The sequence below is a fragment of the Peromyscus leucopus genome, chromosome 8b, assembly GCF_004664715.2.
Source record: "Peromyscus leucopus breed LL Stock chromosome 8b, UCI_PerLeu_2.1, whole genome shotgun sequence".
NCBI classification, from domain to species: domain Eukaryota; kingdom Metazoa; phylum Chordata; class Mammalia; order Rodentia; family Cricetidae; genus Peromyscus; species Peromyscus leucopus.
The window spans coordinates 53,922,261-53,942,370 of NC_051086.1; the positions used below are offsets into that span (position 1 = coordinate 53,922,261).

At 39.1% G+C, this 20,110-nt stretch overlaps 1 protein-coding gene across 4 annotated transcripts in view; it reads left to right on the forward strand.

Annotated features, from left to right (window-relative positions):
* Positions 1–20,110, forward strand: part of Rabep1 (rabaptin, RAB GTPase binding effector protein 1) — a 101,188-nt gene that overhangs the window by 15,736 nt on the left and 65,342 nt on the right. For all 4 annotated transcript variants that reach the window (XM_028860994.2, XM_028860996.2, XM_028860995.2 and 1 more), the window contains exon 2: positions 15,514–15,642. In XM_028860994.2, the coding sequence (XP_028716827.1) occupies positions 15,514–15,642 (129 nt within the window). The remainder of the gene's footprint in view (positions 1–15,513; positions 15,643–20,110) is intronic.

Below are 20,110 nucleotides of genomic sequence, written 5' to 3' on the forward strand. Positions count from 1 at the left end.
ATAGATATGGGGAGAGTAAACAGCCTTTTCTTGTTCCTGATTTTAGTGGATTCGCTTTGAGTTTCTCTCAATTTAATTTGATGTTGGCTGTAGGCTTGCTGTAAATTGCTTTTATTATGTTTAGGTATGTTCCTTGTATTCCTGATCTCTCCAAGATCTTTATCATGAAGGGGTGTTGGATTTTGTCAAAGGCTTTTTCAGCATCTGATGAGATAATCATGAGATTTTTTTCTTTCAGTTTGTTTATATGGTGTATTACATTGACAGATTTTTGTATGTTGAACCATCCTTGCATCTTTGGGATGAAGCCTACATGATCATGGTGGATAATTTCTTTGATGTGTTTCTGGAGCCCTTGCCAGTACTTTATTGAGTATTTTTGGATCAATGTTCATGAGGGAGATTGATCTGTAATTCTCTTTGTTGCATCTTTGTGTGGTTTGGGTAACAGGGTAACTGTAGCCTCATAAAAAGAGTTTGGTAATGTTTGTTCTGTTTTTATTGCACATATACACTTTTTTTAAAATAATTTTTTAAAATATTTATTTATTTATTTATTATATATACAGTGTTCTGCCTGCATGTATCCCTGCAGGCCAGAAGAAGGAGCCAGATCTCATTACAGATGGTTGTGAGCAGCCATGTGGTTGCTGGGAATTGAACTCAGGACCTCTGGAAGAACAGCCAGTGAGTGCTCTTAACCTCTGAGCCATCTCTCCAGTCCACTCTTTTTTTGCACATATACACTCTTAAGAATATGTTGTACATGATAGTTTTATCTGTTAATCTTAAAAGTATATATATATTTTTTTGATAGCTGGAACTGATACCTGAGAGGAGAAGGGGAATTGTGAGGTGGTAATGTGAAGAGCAGTTAATGCATTGGTGGTGTGGGAGTATGGGTATTGCTCAGGTTTGAAAAAAGAGGTGGAACCTGAGCAGGAGAACAGTTTACAACCAACCAAGGAGTTTTGGATTTATTTATTTATTTTCTTTTTTCAAGATGGTTTCTCTGTGTAGCCCTTGCTGTCCTGGAACTCACTCTGTAGACTCGCTGGCCTTGAACTCGAACTCAGAGATTGTCTTCCTCTGCCTTCTGAGTGTTGGGATTACAGGTGTGTACTACCACCACCTGATTGAGTTTCCTTTTTTTTTTTTTTTTTCTCCAAGACAGGGTTTCTCTGTGTTGTTTTGGTGCCTATCCTGGATCTCACTCTGTAGACCAGGCTGGCCTTGAACTCACAGAGATCCGCCTGGCTCTGTTTCGAGTGCTGGGATTAAAGGTGTGCACCACCACTGCCCGGGGCTTGAGCTTCCTTTCGTTAACCCCGATTTTTATAGATTGATATGTGAGGGCTGGGGAGATGGCTCAGCACTTGAGAGCACTGGCTGCACTTCTAGAGGCTCTGGCTTCCATTCCTAGTATCCACATGTTTGTTTTGGAATATTCCTTTACACTGTGTGAAGTATGTTACTGTGATTGGTTTAATAAAAAGCTAAATGGTCAATAGCTAGACAAGATTTTCAGGGCAGAGATAATGCTAGGAAAAAGAAAGGCAGAGTCATGAGGACATACTGTGAGCTGCAGAGGAAGCAACATGGGCAATACAGAATAGATGTAACCAAGCCACATAGAAGAATGTAGATGAAAAGAAATGGGTTAGCTGGGTGGTTTTGGTGCATGTCTTTAATCCTAGCACTCAGGAGGCAGAGCCAGGTGGATTCTCTATGAGTTTGAGGCCAGCCTGGTCTACAGAGCGAGATCCAGAACAGGCACCAAAACTACACAGAGAAACCCTGTCTTGAACCCCCCCCAAAAAAAAAAAGTGGGTTAATTTAAGTTGTAAGAGCTAGTTAGTAACAAGTCCAAGTTATGTTTAAGCTTTTATAATTAATAAATTTTCATGTGGTTATTTGGGAGCTGGCTGGCAGGACAGAAAAGTCCACTCCCACACACAATGGCTTACAACTGTCTGTAGCTCCAGTTCCAGAGGCTCATGCCCACTTCTGGCTCCATGGGTTCACATACAAAAGTGAAAGCAGAACACATATATACATAAAGAGTAAAAAACTAAAAAACCCTAAGTTATTATGTCATTATTTTCATCTTTTGTTTGCTAAAACTTGGCCTCACTAGGCTAGTTTCAAAGTACAGGAGTCAAATGATTTGATTGTTCTGCCTACCCTCCCATGTGTTTGGACAGCAGGTGCTTGCTATTACACCCATCTTGTCATTATTTGAAATAAATCATTCATTTTTGTTGATGTAGATACACTATAATTTAAAAAGTGCTCCATTGATGAGTATTTGTGCTATCACAGTTCTGTGGTGAGTATCCTTGTACATTCTTGTCTTTGCACATTCTTGTACATGTCTTTGAATGACATTTCTATATGTGTACACACTTAAACATTTTAATGCAAGTACCAAGTTTTTATTTTATTTTATTTTTCTGTTTTTTGAGACAAGTTTCTTTGTGTAGTCCTGTCTGTCCTGGAACATGCTCTGTAGACCAGGCTGGCCTCAAACTGACAGAGATCCACCTGCCTCTGCCTTCTGAGTGCTGGGATTAAAGGCGTGTGCCACCACCTCCTGACTAAGTACCAAGTTTTTTTCCAGGCAGGTCTGGCAGTTAGGGTATAAGAGTGCTGATAGCCCTGTATGTCAGTGAACCTGAGTCTTTTTTGTATGGAGAAATTGACCATTGTCATGTGCAACAGGAACAGCAAATTTTTCTGCCAGCTTTTTTTTTTAACTTCTATGTTTTGGCATATGGAAGCATTTTCAATTTTATGTGAGTTGATTATCTGTTTTTCTTTGGGGCATCAAAAGTTTATGTTATGCCTGCTATTTTCTAGTGTTTACTTTTAAATATTGGATCACTGAGATTTTATTTTGATCTAAGGAATCAGATATTGTTTTTGCATCATGCAATGATTAATTCAGTATTGTCATTGCTGTTGTATGAATCCTAAATGGTCTTATCATAAAAACCTGGAGCCAGATATCAATGTGAAAGCTGAAAGATCAGAGAAGCAGAGCAAGCCACAGCCACCACCTCTTACCTCACCAACTCCTCTGCCTGAAAGAGCCGAGTTCCTGTTTCCTCCTGTTTTATATTCCTTTCTCTGCTCTGCCATATCACTTCCTGTCTCAACCTTCCTAGTGTTGGGATTAAAGGTATGTGATTCCAAGTGCTGGAATTAAAGGTGTGTGCTACCATTGCCTGGCTCTATTTTTCTTTTAGACTGGATTAATCTCATATAGACCAGAGTGGCCTTGAACTCACAGAGATCCAGACAGATCTCTGTCTCTGCCTCCTGACTGCTAGGATTAAAGGGGTGTCCCATATCAGAGTCTGGCCTCTATATTTAATCTAGTAGCTTGTTCTGTCAGGGAAATTTTATTTGTTCACAATATCACCACACATTGCCATTTAGTTGATGATACTATAGTCATACTGCATAGTTACATTTATTGTTTTTCTCTCTTTTTGTAATGTTTCAGTATTTAAAGAGCCAAAAATTCTTTGTGAATCTTTGGAGTTTTTCTTGGCTTTTTTTTTTTTGAATATTGATTTATTCAGATAAAATTCAGTATGAATACATATGTTTTTACCCACTGTGTCCTTCTTGTCAAAGACAAGACTTTAAAACATCATGCACTAGGACCCCAGGCTTGACTCCCAGTAATGTGTATAAGAAGAAAACATGTTGTCATTGAGTTATTAACTAAGGACAATAAACAGGTTTGTGTGTGTGTTTGTGTGTGTGTGTGTGTGTGTGTTTGTTCAAGATTAAATTTTTTATTTTATGTTTATCTGTGTATGTACACATGAAAGTGTAGGTGCCTGTGGAAGCCATAAGAGAGCCTTGACTCCAGAGACCTGGAATTAAAGGAGGCTGTGGGCCACCAGACATGGGTGCCAAGAGCTGAGCTCCTGTCCTCTGCAAGAGCAGTGTACTCTTCTAACTGCTGAGCCTTCTCCAGCCCTTACATCTTTACAATTATTATATCAATATAAGTGTACTAGTTATATTAGGTAATTCTTTAATCTTTTTAAAAGTGGCATCATTCCTGCTTCTGAGTTCAATAAATGAAAGTTGAGTAGAAGCTGGACCTGGTGGCGCAGCCTTGAACCCCAGCACTCTGGAGGCAGAGGCAGGCGGGTCTCTGAGTCCAAGCCAGCCTGGTCTACAGAGTGAGTTCCAGGACAGCCAGGCCTATATAGAGAAACCCTGTCTTGAAAAGCCCCCCCCCCCCATACTTGGGACTCAGGTCCCCATGATTTTTCATTTCCTATTGTATCTTTTTTAGTTGAGTAAATTTTCATGTCGTAAAAAAAAAAGTACACAATTAAAACAAAGTCCCAAGTTTGCTTTTTTTAAAAATACATTTTCATTGTTAAATAATTCTTCAGCAAACATTGAACATTAATCTTTGGTTTCATTTTTATTTCTTACAGTGTTCTTAATCAAAATATGTAAGTTTGCTGGGCTTGGTGATTATGCTTGTGATCCTAAAGACTCACTGTTTCTTAAAAACAATTAGATACTCACCCATTTTCTTTTTTTTTTTTTTTTTTGGTTTTTCGAGACAGGTTTCTCTGTGTAGCTTTGCGCCTTTCCTGGACTCACTTGGTAGTCAGGCTGGCTCGAACTCACAGAGATCCGCCTGCTCTGCTCCGAGTGCTGGGATTAAAGGCGTGCGCCACCAACGCCCGGCTCCATTTTCTTTTTTGAGTGTATAAACTTTTTAAAAAAATAGTGGCTAAGTTTTTCAGTATTCTTTAAAAAAATTTATTTCTATTTATGTGTGCATTTTAGCCTGTATGTTTAAATGTAGGTCTGTGGAAAGAGGCCAGTGGGTCCTCTGGAACTGGAGTTATTGATGGTTGAAAACAACCATGTGCGTGCTGCGATCAAACCCAGGTCCTTTTGAAGAATAGCTAGTGCTTTTAACTGCTGAGCCATCTCTTCAGCTCCAGTTTTTCAGTGTTCTTTTTCTTCTTATTTTGAGATAGGATCTTACTGTGTAGCCATGGTTGTCCTAGAGCTCACTGTGTAGACCAGGCTGGCATCAAACTTGTAATTCTCCTTTCTCTGCCTCTTTGAATGAAGTGCAGAGATTATAGGTATATGGCATCATGCCTGGCTAATATTATTTTAATTCTCAAATTATTTTTTTAATTTTTTGTTTTTTTGACACCGGTGGCTCTCTACATAGCCCTGGGTGTTGTGAAACTCATTATGTAAATTAGGCTGGCCTTGAACTCACAGTGATCTGTCTACTTGCCTCTGCCTCCTAGGTAGTGGGATTAAAGGCTTGTGCCACCATGCCCAACCTTTCTTAAGTTTTTTTCTGTGTGAGTTGTTTTTTAAGTGAGATTTTCTATGTCTTTCACTTATGTTATTTTTCTTTTCTAAAATATTTAATAATTTTAGATAAAATTTTTTGTTGGTCATGGAAAACAAAATGCAGAAATGCATTATTTTATATGTATGTATATATATAACTATGTATATGTGTTATATCTATTAGTTGTTCTTTGTGTGTGTTGCAGTTCTGGCATTAAAGCCAAGGTTTCCCACGTGCTAGGCAAGCCCTCTATCCCCGGGTTACAGGTGTCGTCGTCGTCGCGTCCGCCCCCCCCCCCCCCCCCCCCCCCCCCCCGTTATTGCACTTTTCCTTTTTCAGCCAGCCATGGTGGTTTATTATGGAACTGCTGGTTCTCCTTCCTCAGCCTCCCAAGTGCCACACATTTAAGTTTTGATTTATTCTTTTATTGCCAGTTAGTAATACTGCTGCCTGAGATTAATTGGAAATACAACTGCTAGTGGTTTAAAATGTAAAGGGTTCAGTTTTGGGCATACGTGTCAAGAAGTCTGTTTGTCTTCTCAGACCTGCCAGGGATCCACGCTCCTGTTTTCTACTGTCTCTTGTTTAGTGCTATGTTCCCCTCATGTAGATTCAGTTTTGACTTCTTTGGGGGTATATTTGTTCTTTTTCTACTTTCTTCATTATATTTGCCAACTTCAGGCATATGAATCATCCTATTTGGTAATTCTTTTTTTTTTTTTTAATAAAAGAGATATCCTTAATTGCTTTCCTTTCCTTTATGATTCATGGAGCTATTTTACATATTTTTGAATTGTTCAACAAAATGAATTACATTAATGGATTTCCTGATGTTAGACAGCTTTAGTGTTTCTGAGATGAGCTCTAGATGGTTATGACGGTTTGCTATTCTGCATTTGATTTGCTAATTTGAAAATCTTTGCAATTGCATTTTAGAGATTGGCATAATTTTTCACCTTACTATTTCATTAGATTTTTTTAAACTGTGATTATACTAATGTGGTAAAATAAATTGGAATTTATTCTATCCATGACAGTTTTTTTTTTCTTCTTCGAGACAGGGTTTCTCTGTTGTAGTTTTGGTGCCTGTCCTGGATCTCACTCAGTAGACCAGGCTGGCCTCGAACTCACAGAGTTCCACCTGGCTCTGCCTCCCAAGTGCTGGGATTAAAGGTGTGCGCCACCACTGCCTGGCCCATTCACGACAGTTTAGTATAGGAAGTACTTTGTTTCTTTCTTTTTTTTCCCCTTAGTTTTGGTTTTTAGAGAAAGTGTTTCTCTGTGTACCCCTGGCTGGCCTGGAACTCACTCTGTAGACCAGGGTGGCCTCAAGCTCACAGAGAGATCCTTCTGCCTCTGCCTCCCAAGTGCTGTGATTTGATTAAAGGCCTGCGCCATCATGCCTTCCTCATACTTGTTTCTTTTTGATTGGTAGAATTTGATGTGTTCACATTCAGGGTTTCATCTCTAGCATGTAGGTAGTATATTTTATGAATTTTCCATTGGTAGACACTACAGATCCTTATCCATGGGGGATATGTTCCAAAGACCCCAGATGGATCTGAAATCATGAGTAATAATGAGTTCAATATATTCTCTGCTTTCTTTCCTTATATATATGTACCTACATTAAAATACAAATTAGGCACAGTATGAGGTTAGTAGTAACTGATTATAAAACAGAACAATTATAATAATTGGGTAAATGTGATAGTTGGGTAAGTGTAGTCTCTAGCTCTCTCAAAGTATCTTCTTGTACTTTAATCTTATGCCTGAAGGAAGCATTTTACTACTTCCCTTTCACTTCCATAAATTGCCAACATCACTACTTTTTGCTTTGACACCATTGTTAAGTGAGGGTTATATGATCAGAAGCATGTGATAGTAGCTACCAAGTCACCGGTGGGTATGTGGGACTGAGATGATTCACATCCTGGGTAGGCTGGAGTGGGAAGGTGTGAGTTCTTTATGCTGCTCAAGAGTGTACAGTTTAAAACTTACGAGTTGTTTCTGGTATTTCCCATATGTTGCCCACTGGTATTGGAAACTATGGGAATGAGACTGTAGATAAGGGAGGGTATACCATATTCACATTTTACTGATGTTCTAGAGTTTCAAGTGTTCTGTGGTCATTAATACTTCTAGAATAAAACCTTTACACACATATCCATGATCTCTTCCCTAGGACAAATTCCTAGTGGGGAAATTGCCTATTTAAAGATTACATAAAAATTTAAGGCTTTTGTTATTGATTACCACATAGCCATTTGCCTTGAAATGTACCTCGAAGGGTAGGTTGTGCTAATACTAGTTCTCACTTTCCTAGATGAATAAAAGCCAGCTCGTAAGTGGTAGACTGACCCTTCCATTCGTGTTTAATCCCAGAGCTTGTTTCTTTAACTATTTTGTCATACTGATTGCCACATATCAAATAAATATGGGGTTCTTTGTTTGTTTAGTTTGAGATGGGGTCTCATTATATATCCCTGGCTGGCCTGGAACAAGCTGTGTAGTAGACAAGGCTAGCCTTGAACTCATAGAGATCTGCTTGCTTCTGCCTCCTGAGTGTTGGGATTAAAGGCGTGTGCCACAATACCCAGCACATAGGAGATTCTTAATTGTAACTCCTGTTATAATTCATTATTTTTTGTAGCTTTGAGATTTTCCCTACCTGACAGATGTTAACATCTGCATTCTCCCCATGAAACTTCTTTAGTTTTCATGTTCCTACCCTTAAATATAATCTTCACCTACATGTAGGTAGGATGATAGCTCGTTATCAAGATTCTAGTCCCTCTCTTCCTATGACCTTGATAGTTCTGAAGAGTTCGTAAATAACACATTCAATTTCCTTGTAAATAAAATATAACCTTTGTGGTGTTATTATTTATTTATGAACTTTTGATAAGTAATCCCTAATGTAGAATAGATACTATAGTGTAGCCAAGCTATAGCACAAATGTAGAAAGAATGAAGAATTATGTCATTTTACATTTTCTGTGTTAACTGCATACAAGGGAAACTGATTTGTTTTACAATTTAATAAAACATGGTTCTAAATGACAGTTTATGTTGTATCAGGCTTTTGTTCTTGTAAATGATAATAACTTCAGATTATCTTAAACCAGTTATTTTATATTAAAGGAATTGATATGAGATAGTTTTGGTTTTGTTTTTTTTTATTAACAATTCTCCTTTATGAATTGTGTGTCTAGAATGATGGAGGAATGATATTATGTGAGTACATTGTTTTTTAGCTGATTTCAAACACAGAAATAATGAGACATAAAAATAATTAGCCTTAAATTTATGCATTTAATCCCAGCACTCAGGAGGCAGAGGCAGGTAGAACACTGAGTTTCAGGCCAACCAGGGCCTGAAAACTATCTCAAAGCTAAACCAAACAAACAAAAAAGTAAAAAACAAAACAAAACAAAACAAAACTTTAGTATGTAGATGTACCATCTTTCATGTGTCATGATTACTAATGTCTAGGAGTTCATTTATAACTCTTATCCCCTTCCTTGGATTTTAAATATGGTAATGATGATGGTGATGGTGGTGTGCACCATGGGGCTCATGTGGGGGTCAGAAGACAACTTTTGGGAGTTGGTGCTCTTAGCAGGGCCTCTCTTGCTACTGCTGCTCTGTATTCTCTATCTGGTTGGTTAGTGTGCTTCCAACCCATTTTCCTGTTTCCATATCTCAGTGTAGGAGTGCTGGAATTGTGGATACAAACAACCACATCTGGTTTTTGTGGGTTCCAGAGATCAGACTTAGGTTGTCAGGCTTGTTGTGGCAAACACTTTTATCCCCTGAGATATCTCTCAGCCCTTTCCTGGATTTTTATTTTTTAATTTTTAAATATGTGCATATGTGCATGTGAGTATCATCCTTTGTAATGCTGTCTGCCTTCTTTGATGCAAGGTCTCTCATTGGCTTGGAGCTTACCAGCTAGGCTAGCCAGTGAGTCCTAGCACCCCACTGCCTTTGCCTTCCTAGCTTTAGGATTACAAGAGCACACCACTATGTCTGGCTTTTTATATGGGTTCTGGGGGTTGAAAGGCAAACACTTTACTCAGTGAGCTGTTCCCTCAGCCTGAAAATAGTAATTTCATAGCTAGAATACTTCTGTAATATAATGTGAGAGCCTGGAGGCTTGCTACCAAGTTGGGCTCCCTCATCTGAGAGAGGTACAAGCCCTTGGAGATTTATTTCTGCCCATTGAGTCTGAGAGTGAGGTTTTGAGATCATGCTAGTGTAGAAGAAGCAGGGTGAGTGAGCTGGCTGGCAGACCACGTTCAGGCATTTGTCACCATCATAGACAACAGTGGTCAAGTTGGCCTTGGTTTCCAGTGCTCCAAGTATAGCTACCACCACCATCTGAGGGGCCATCTTGGCTAGTTTCTCCTTTGTCCTTTTGTAAGGAAGCTTCTGAGGATTATGATCTCTGTGTCTCATACTGTCCTATGCAAAGGTATCAAAAAGGCCGGTGTAGCTCTGTGCTGGTGTACTGCATCTCTGTTCCCAGGGGCACTGGCATCATTCAAACTCCTGTGTCTAAGCAGCTACTGCTGCTGCCTGGCATTGACAGCTGCTACACATGCTTGAGGAGGGCCTGTGCCCACTGCCGCTCTGGGCACTCTGCCAAGGCCGTTTTCCATGCTGGTTCCAAGACCTCCAGCCACCTGACTCGCCTCTTATCAAGTCTCCCAGTCAGGAACTCATGACCATTTTGTAAAAGTCCATACCAGAGTCCCTGTGCAGAGGACCCAGGTTCAGCTACAGCTGAGCAACATAGGCGTTGGTTATTTGTCTTCAATTTTTAAAGTTTTTGGTTCTTTTATGCAGCTGCTAGAGATCTGAACTCAGGCCCTAATGCTTTTGTAGCAAGTACTTGTACCTGCGAGCTATCTCCCCGCCCAAGATTTTGTTTGTTTGAGACAGGGTCCAAAGTGTAGCTCAGGATGGCCCGGAATTCTTGGGCTTTCCTCAGCCTTCTGAGTGCTAGACTTAACTGTGACCAGTGAACATGAGGTTTTTTCTCTTTAATTGTTTTTTTTTTTTTTGTTTTGTTTTTGTTTTTTGACATGGTCTCCTGTAATTAATTCATCCTGGCCTTGAACTTGCTGTGTAGCCAAGGCTGGCATTGAACTTGTACTTCTGCCTTCACTTGTCAAACACTGAAATTACAAGCATATGCTATCATGCTCAGTATCTAGGGTGTTGGCGGGGGGTCACATCCAGGGATGTATGCATGTTAGGCAGGTACTCTACTAATGGAGCTATCCCTTTAACCCTACATAAGGGTATTTATTTTTTATTTTTATTTTGTTTATTTATTTTTATTTTGTTTTTTCCATACAGTGTTTTTCTGTATAGCTGTAGCTGTTCTGGAACTCTCTCTGTAGACCAGGCTGGCCTTGGACTCACAGAGATCTACCTGCCTCTGCCTTCTGAGTGCTGGGATTAAAGGTGTGCACTACCAAGCTTTTTTTCCCCTAGATTTACTTATTTTATGTGTTTGAATTTTTTGCTTTCGTGTGTGTATGTGCACCCTGTAGGTGACTGACCCAAGGAGGTCAGAAGAGATCAGATCCCCTGGGTCTGGAGTTATAGAGGGTTTTGAATCTCCATGGAGATGCTGGGAACTGAATCTGAGTCCTCTGAAGAGCAGATAATGCTCTTAATCCCTGGGCTGTCTCTCCAGCCCCAAACATTGGCTTTACTTCTGCTTTTTTGTGATGTATTTAGGGCTCTTTTATTGCTGTTTGTGCATTCTTCCCTGAGCTCTGTGGTCTGCTGGGTATCTCTTCTGATTCAACTCTGGTACCCAGTTCAGCTCATCAGAATGCAGCCTTGCTTCCCTCAGGATATCCTTGGCCATATGAATTTCCCTTCCAAGTTGCCTAGAGAATTTCTGCTCTGCCAACTCCTGATGGCGGCATGCCATGGCCTGGGCTGATGTTGACAGGAGCTTTTTTCCTTCTTTTCCCAGTTAGGTGTGGCAGGTGGTGTGTGGCTGCTTTTTCCACTGCCATGGCCTGGCATATCCTTTCCAGTCTGTTTTTATTATATTATATGGTTCATATTGTGTCCTTTGCAATTTTGTATTTTGTTCTTTTCATTTACTATACATTTTCTGACTTTGGTATTTCATTAAATGACTATACCTACCGTACCTAATAATTTCATTTCATGCTTTTTCTCCTCCCTCACCCTCCTTCTCTCCTCTCCTTTACTCTCTTCTTTCTTACAAGATCTTGTGTTGCCCAGTTGGGCTTGAACTCCTAGGCTGAAGTGGTCTCTTAGCCTCGTGAGTAGCTGAATTGGCAAGCACATACCCTGTGCCTGGCGGTAGTTTCATTTAAAAATCAGGTGATGATACTGGTCAAGACTTGTGGGCTTCAAGACCTGTTCAGATTCTTCCCCTTCCTGCATTGATGTTCTGTGGCTTGAAATGGGTGTATTTGGATCTTGAGGAAAATCTTCAAACAAAAGTTTCTACTTACAGTAAAATTTGACCCAGATTTCTTTTTCCCTTTTTCTCATTTGTCTCATCGAACTTAGTATTTTCTTTTTTTAGCGGTATATAGTAGGACACAGCTTGGGACTTTAAGTTACTGTTCGTTCTTTAATATCAAAATTAGGGAAAATTAAGCTAGACAAGGTGGTGGTGGCCCACCTTGCATTCCAACACTTGGGAGACAAAGGAAGAGGATAGAGAGTTGAGACTGTCTAAATAAACAACAGTAAAACTAGGAAAGGTAAAATACGTAAGAATTACTGGGTCTTTTCCTTATTTATGATTTTATTTTTTCCCCTTTATTTTTGGATTATTATTGCTTAATTCAGACATTTTTGAGTAAATGACAGTCATTTTTCTCTTTGGATAGCAAGCATTAAAAGTAGCCATTCTCTTGAAAAACCTAAATAAACAAATGGAGCCACAGAGACTTGACATGATGGCATAGCAAACGCCTTTAATTCAAGTACCTGGTAGTGTGTGGCAGCTGGATCACTGTGAGAGTTCCAGGTCAGCCTTGGCAACATAACAAATTCTAGATTTGCCTTGGCCTGGGCTGGCTATATAGTGAAACCTTGTCCTTTTCCCTCTTCCTGTCCTTGATAAGTAAGTAAGTTAAGTAAATAAATAAATGTAACCTTGGCATCAGATGGTTTCCCCCTTAGTGCTCAAATGAAGGTAATAATGTATGGGCTATGTTTGTGAAAACTGATAAACTAAAACTCCACGTAACTAAATCCCAAAAGATTCAGTATTGTTGAAAGCTGGTGTTAACACTAGTTAGTTTGTGTGTAGCAGGGAGGGGTATGACCTGGAAGTCAGTAAGCGTGGAACTTGATGAGAATGATAAAGTTAGCAGTGACTTCTAGTGTTTTGTAGCTACAGAGTGACTTGATCTCTGTATTTTTTTCTTTTTGGGGGGGTTGATGTGGGCTTTGAGACAGGGTTTCTCTGTGTCGCCTTGGCTGTCCTGGAACTTGCCCTGTAGACCAGGCTGGCCTCAGACTCAGATTTGCTTGCCTCTGCCTCCTGAGTGCTGAGATTAAAGGTGTGTGCCACCACTGCCTGGCAATCTCTGTATTTCTTTCTTTAACCAATAAATACTTTCGATTTTATTATTTATTTATTTTTTTAAAAAAAAGATTTATTTATTATGTATACAGCATGTATGACTGCAGGCCAGAAGAGGGCACCAGATCTAATTACAGATAGTTGTGAGCCACCATGGTGTTGCTGGGAATGGAACTCAGGACCTCTGGAAGAGCAGTCAGTGCTCTTAACCTCTGAGCCATCTCTCCAGCCCAATACTTTCAATTTTAAAATGACAGCTAACATCATTTTCCCCCTATATTCTGTGTTGATTACTTTTTGAGTATATCCTAATCACTGTGAACTATTTAGTCATCATGTTAGAAAAGTAATATGCCACTTTCATTTGATGAACTTTTCAGTTTGATTTGTGGGTTGCCTGCTAATATTATTATGATATACCTATTTGTAAATTTCTGTCTGTTTGGGATAAATTGATTTTTCTAGGTGTGATGTTAAAGACATGCTTGTGAAAAGCAGTTATTTTGGCTTTTCTGTTTTGTAGAAATTCAGTATGCTTGGAGTACTTGAGATAGATTCTTTGGAAAATTACACAAAGACAGAATGAAAATAAATAGAGGAGTTATTGGTATACCCTCAAGGATTATGATTCCTGGAATTGCAATATTCCAGTGGAGAGTACCGGTCAGACTTGTGGGTGTGAACTTGGATTTGAACTGTGTAGGTCAGAGATAGGATGGAGTAGGGAGTAGTGGAAACACAAAGTTTGGCTGGAAAAATATTTTAAAAATAGTTTATGTGAGTGTCTCAGTCTGTAGTCCAGGCTAGCTTCAAACTCATGGTAATCCTTCTGTTTCAGAGTCCCAGGTGTTGGGCTTACAGGTACAAACCACCATGCCAGGCTTTAGTTGTAATTTTAAGGGTTGCATTTTTGTTTTTGTTGATTCATTAGTCTTAACTTAAATATAAATATAATGATGAATGGCATGAGTCTTTGTGCATGTGTATGGTTTGGTGGAAGATGTGGATGGAATAGGATGTAGGGAAAAGTATGAGCAAAGGGTCTTCTTTCTCTCCATTTATTTTAAATTGCTACATTACATGGTATTTTTTAAAAATATGTATGTTAGTATTTTGAAGTGCATGTCCATTGTGGAATGGTTGTTTCCTTCATTTTCAGTGATCTTGTTTATTTTTGTGGTAGTCAGTAGTGTCAGTAATTTTAGTGTTATGTGGGAAAATTATTAATTTAACCATTGGGATTTAGCAATAAGTAATAGCAGAAATAAGGGCCTCAAGGACTAAATTTCCTTATAATTTAAGATGGTAATCCCTCTTCCAGTGTTATTCTTCATGGTGCCTTCTGATATATTCTCCCTCCTTTCTCTCCCCCCCCCAAAAAAAAAGAAAAGAAAAAAAAAAAAAAGAAAGCTTTCAAATTGTCAGGTGTCATTGTCTATCTGTAGATGTATCTCAAAATGACACTTTGCCTTTAGTGACATGGAGCTCAAAGCAGCAGTCTTCCTCTTCCAGCTGTGAGTTGTACTAATACTGTCAAATAGAAAGCTAGCCTAGGGATATGGGGACGAACTAATACAAGGCTTAGTTTAGTATTTGTTAGAGACATGTATCCTTATTGCAGAAAACTTTGAAAAGAAGATGGAGGAAATGAGCTATAGTTCTAACCATTGCTATAATTTTCTAAGTGTTATAAAATCAGTTGTGAATTGAGCAGTAGTTTGAGGGTAAGGAGTGGCCTTCAAAGATAATCCTGAATCTTGATTATAATGTGGGCAGATTGCCATTGTTTCCAGTGATGTATAGTAGAGAAAGGGGACCTCTGCTGGCCGAGGTAACTGGATAGTGGTTAGCTAGTGCAGATAAATATCTCCTGAAGGGATTATATTGATAGCCTTAAGGCTGAGTCAAAGGTTTGTGTTTTAACCGAAACAGCCTTGACCAGAATAGACAGTCTGAGCACCAAGTCTTGAGCCCCTAAGCTCCTAAGACTATGGGTAACACTTGTCTGAAAACAGATGATCTGCCAGTATTGGAGCTGTGACACAGACCCACAGGTTTGTGTCTTTTCCATACGGTAACAATTTCCATATAACGTAATGGGTCTTCTGGAGCTGGAAGAATAGTTCCAGTTGTTATGACTGTCCTAGCTAGGGAGCCCATTAGATTTTGCTCATAACAAAGAAACAGGAAGAAGCAACATTGACAGTAGGGTTAGCTGTGGGATAAGTAGTTTAACTGAGTCACTATTTAACAATTCCAACTGTGGATTAACATTCTGTCAGTGTACTAAAGAGAGTTAGGAGCTCTTGTATTGAAATTGACTTTGTTCTCTGTGATCTCTGTTTCATTGTATATGACTTGTTCACAGTATGTGTATAAAGTCTAATAGAAGTGTCTGGCTTCTTAAAAAAAATTGTGACTTCCTAGAATATAATGGATTTCAGCCTCCCTACTAGTTCCATGTATATATAGTAGTATGTAACTGGATGACTAGTTTATTCTTAAAACTTATATGTAAACACATTTATTACTTGTTAACTAGTATTTCTTTCTCCAGTTTCTCTTCAGCAACGGGTAGCAGAATTGGAAAAAATTAATGCAGAATTTTTACGTGCACAGCAGCAGCTTGAGCAAGAATTTAATCAAAAGAGAGCAAAATTTAAGGAGCTATATTTGGCTAAAGAGGGTAAGTTCGCCGGTCTCTTTCCCAACTTCCCTGCCAAAACTTTTAAATGTTAAGTTTCTGATGTTACAGTGTTTGTTTGTGATTGAATGAACCATGAGAGAGAGTGTGTGCGTGTGATATAAAAATAATGCCTTTTGGAACTAGGGTTTTCAGTAGAGTTGGGGAGCAAGTGGAAAATGCATCATTAAGGTTTGTTTGTTTTCTGACATTAATGATATTTAGTTGTAGTTGGCTGCTCTTAACACTTGAGATACAGTCCCTGGGTATGTTGTGTAGAAACTGACATTTCATGGAATTTACTGAACAAGTGTTCAATTATTTTCTCAGTAAATACTGTTAAGTACCTACTTTGTGAAATGCATTGTATGTAGGTGCTGGGCATACAATGGGAGCAAAACTCATGTGATCCTTTAGGTTGATTGAACTGAAGGTGAGGTAAACAGATATAGAGTCTTTGTGTTATCAGTTGTTAAATGAGTGTTTAAGTAAAGTAAATCTTGTGGGGGATATAATTTAGGAGGGTCAGGGAAGGTGTTAACATTCTAGCTATTGGCCTAGAAGCAGTATAAATATGGTTTCCATGGTGTCATTGTGGAACAACTACATCAGTATCAGGCTTACCTGGGAACCTTCTTAGGAGTACACATATTTGGGTTGTATCCCACATTTGCTGAGTCAGGAACTGGGATGAGGGTCCTGTGGTCCAATGGTTGGTGTAATGTATATGTCATATATGGCTGGGGTGTGTGTCATCTGCTGGCTTCTCATGGGTGATAACAGGATAAGCCATTGTATAAGAGCCATTTGGAGATGTATGGTCTTGCCCTTTTGCTTATTAGGTCCCTTGTCATGTTTATTGAGAGTTTCCTCCAGGGCTTGCAAACAATCACCTAGGGTCTGTTCAAGGAAGTAAACCTCCTCTCTTGCAAGGGATTCCAGATTTCTCATGGAATCATGGAAGTTTTTATGTTCTTTTGAAACACATGGTTCCATGGACCTTATCTTATCAATTAATGATAATCTTTCTTCCTTATATAGTATCTGAGTAGCTACAACTTCACTCTGGAGAGTTAGTGTTCTATCCATTAAATATTCATATTTATTATCGATAAAATCAAGTATAAGCCTGTTTTGTAAATTTTGGTTAGCAGATTCCAGAGAAAGAATATTTTTATGTAAATCCTGGTTAGCAGATTTCAGAGAAAGAATCTTTTTCTGTAAGCCTTCATGGTCTGTCAGATACTCTAGGCCTGTAGCCAATTTGAATGTACCAACTATGCTGAGAAACATTCTGTGACTGTCCAGGCTGCCAGCTGTCTCTGTCTACTCTTGCAAGATTCACGAAAGTTGCTTGCATCCATCTTCCATTTCTCAGATACCATTATATTCCTTCTCAGGTCTTTGATGAGACTGAAGACTAGCAGTTATAGTTACAACTTAGTATATATGTAATATCTTAGATAGAATATATTAAGTATTAGATTCAGGTTCTTTAGGATAGGACACCTTTTGGAATGATCTTTGTAACATGCCATTTACCCACGCTCTAGACTTCCCTAGATTTTAGTATGTGTTTCTTGCTTGATATTGTTTACATTGATTGTAGTTCCATCTTATCTAGGTCATTATCCTTCATTACTCCTGGACAATATTTGATAACCATTCCTTTGTATATAGTCTTGTATTAGATTAGAACCTTCTTATTTAGACAAAAGGGGGAGATGTAGTGGGTAGCCATTCCAGCTTTGACCTGGAAGCTCCAATCCCCATTGAGGCTTCAGTAATGATCACGCCTACAAGGTAGGGCTGAGAGAGGATGCTGAAGGCCCCGGGTTCCAGATGGACAGGCTCTCTTAGTTCCTGGACCCTGGATGCTGGAGGTAGACCAAGCAGAGTTCTCCAGAGAACACTGCCAGACTGCGCCACGCCTTTCCCAGACTCTGCAAACTATCCATTCACTTGTAAGTTACCCCACAAAATAAACCTCCCTTTTAACTATGTGGAGTGGCCTTAATAATTTCACCAATAGCTCGTTAAGGAAGGGAATGACTCAGTTGCCTTTAGCCTACTGGCTATGGGTGGGTTAGGACTTCTGTTGATCTTTTCTGTGTCGAACACACAGATTGCAAGCCCAGCGCCACTTTCAGATCTTTGGCAGTAGTTAACTCTGCAGCTCACACAAGATTGAGCCTTTATGATAATGAGTATTCAGAGACTGGTAATGCCTGGGGGGTGCTCACCAACCTAAGACAGAGCACCTGTGTGGTCTGGGCAGATGTCTCCATGACGGGTAAGATGACCTGCTGATGTCCCATGCAACCTAAGTCAGAAGCTCATTTTTAGTAAAAGGGGGACCTGTAGGGCCCTGCCCCCCCCCCCCCCCCCCCATTTTGGGTAACTGTTGCCTTGTTTGCTGACCGTGACCTTGATATCCTCCCTATGCTAATTCCTTGCCGGGTTCCACCCTCCTGAATACTTAAGGGAAGTTCCTTGTCTGTGTATCCTGCATAATGGGCGATAACAGCTTAGATGCAAGATTGTAAAACATCTCGAACTTCTGCCCTCCCGTGTTTTCCCATTGTGCTGTAAGCCTGTATTTAAGAACTCCTTCCTCCTTCAATAAACAGCATTCGGCTTTTAAAGAAAGAAAGAAAGGAAGGAAGCATTCAACATTGTGTAAAACCTTGTAACAATGCAGGATTTTTTTCTTTTGTTCTTCCTCTGTTGTAGAATATTATCTTAAGGTGTGTTACTTTTGTTTATGTTGCATTTGTTTAATTCTGTGAAGTTGTGATACTGTGTCTGTCTAAAACACGGGATGGTCTAATAAAGAACTGAATGGGAATTAAAAAAAAAAAAAGAACTGAATGGCCAAAAAAACCCAAACAAACAAACAAACAAACAAAAAACCCAAAAACAAAAAACCCATTAAATAAATGGATAAAAATGAAGGGATGAACTCAAACGTCTTGGCCAAGTGGTCTCATAAAAACAAAAACAAAAAAAAACAAAAACAAAAACAAAAAAAACCCTTTTCTTTTCAACTAGCAGGTTATTATTGTACCTGCTATGAAGGTGGAGGCCAGTCTTTATGATGGTCACAGGCATAAACAGTGTGCAATGTAGTGTTGATGTGCGCAGCAGTCTTTGTCTTTTGGCAAAATAGGTCAAGGTGATTCAGAAGTCCAAACACTGCTTTTCCCCTGGAAGGGACAATTTTGTTGCTACTATAACTGCTGGACTTGCATTTATTTGGAATATCACTGAGTTGTAAATGCAAACAGTAATGAGGACTACCAATAAAAGAGATGATAAGGCTACTTTTTGACCTCTTTTACTGCCTGCTTTCGTCTTAGTGTGCATTTTTTTTCAAACTGACTTCAGTTGGGAATATTATAAAATTTCAGAAAGTTTTGTTGATTTTCTATTAAACTTTAAAAAGACAATCTTATTGCACCTTCTTCCTTTAACCAGCTTCAATCAGTGCTTAACACTACAGCAGTGCTTATGTTTTAGAAATCTCAGTCCATCTTGTTAGTGAGGCCCTGTTCTCTGATGCTCCAGACAACAGACTGGAAGAAAATGATAGAAATGGAGGTTGAGTTTTCTAGTTGTGTCCAAAAGGACTTTACACATGGCTATAATTTGCCTGGTGCTCTGCTGACATATGTTCATTTAGATAGGGATATGAAACAAGGAATATTTTAAAAATTACAATTAAAACTATGAAGAAATAGCTGGGCAGTGGTGGCGCACACCTTTAATCCCAGCACTCAGGAGGCAGAGCCATGAAAATCTCTGTGAGTTCGAGGCCAGCCTGATCTACAGAGCGAGATCCAGGACAGGCACCAAAGCTACACAGAGAAACCCTGTCTCAAAAAACAAGCAAAACAAAAATACCAAAACCCCAAAACACTATGAAGAAATAAAGATAAATAAAAACTAATTAGAGAACTTGCAAACAAAAAATACTGAAGTAGAGAATAAGCCAAGCATGGTGGCATGTGCATGTGAATCCAGCATTTGGGAGGTGGAGTTAGAAGGATCTTAAATCTGAGACCAGCCTGGAGATAGATAGCAAGAGCCTGTCTGAACAACAGCTACATCAACAGCAAATGAACCCAGGAAATACCACATTAGTCCTTCAAGTGACAGAGGACAATGGAATAACATCATCACAGTACATAAAAATGCCTGTCAAACTAGAATTTTAATATTTAGCTGAGTTCTTGAAGTGGTGGATAAAGTTCATCTTTGATGCACATAAATCCTAAGAGCATTTATCACCTGCACAGTCACTGAAGTAAATGGTAGGACCTAGGTTTGCCAGAAGAAAACTAAACAGGGAATGTTTGGGACATAAGAAATTATACAAAGGTGAGAAACTGATAAATTTGACTACTAAAAAACACCAAAACCTATTCTAATTCACTTACAGAAAAGTTTAAAAAAAAAAAAAATTTTTGGG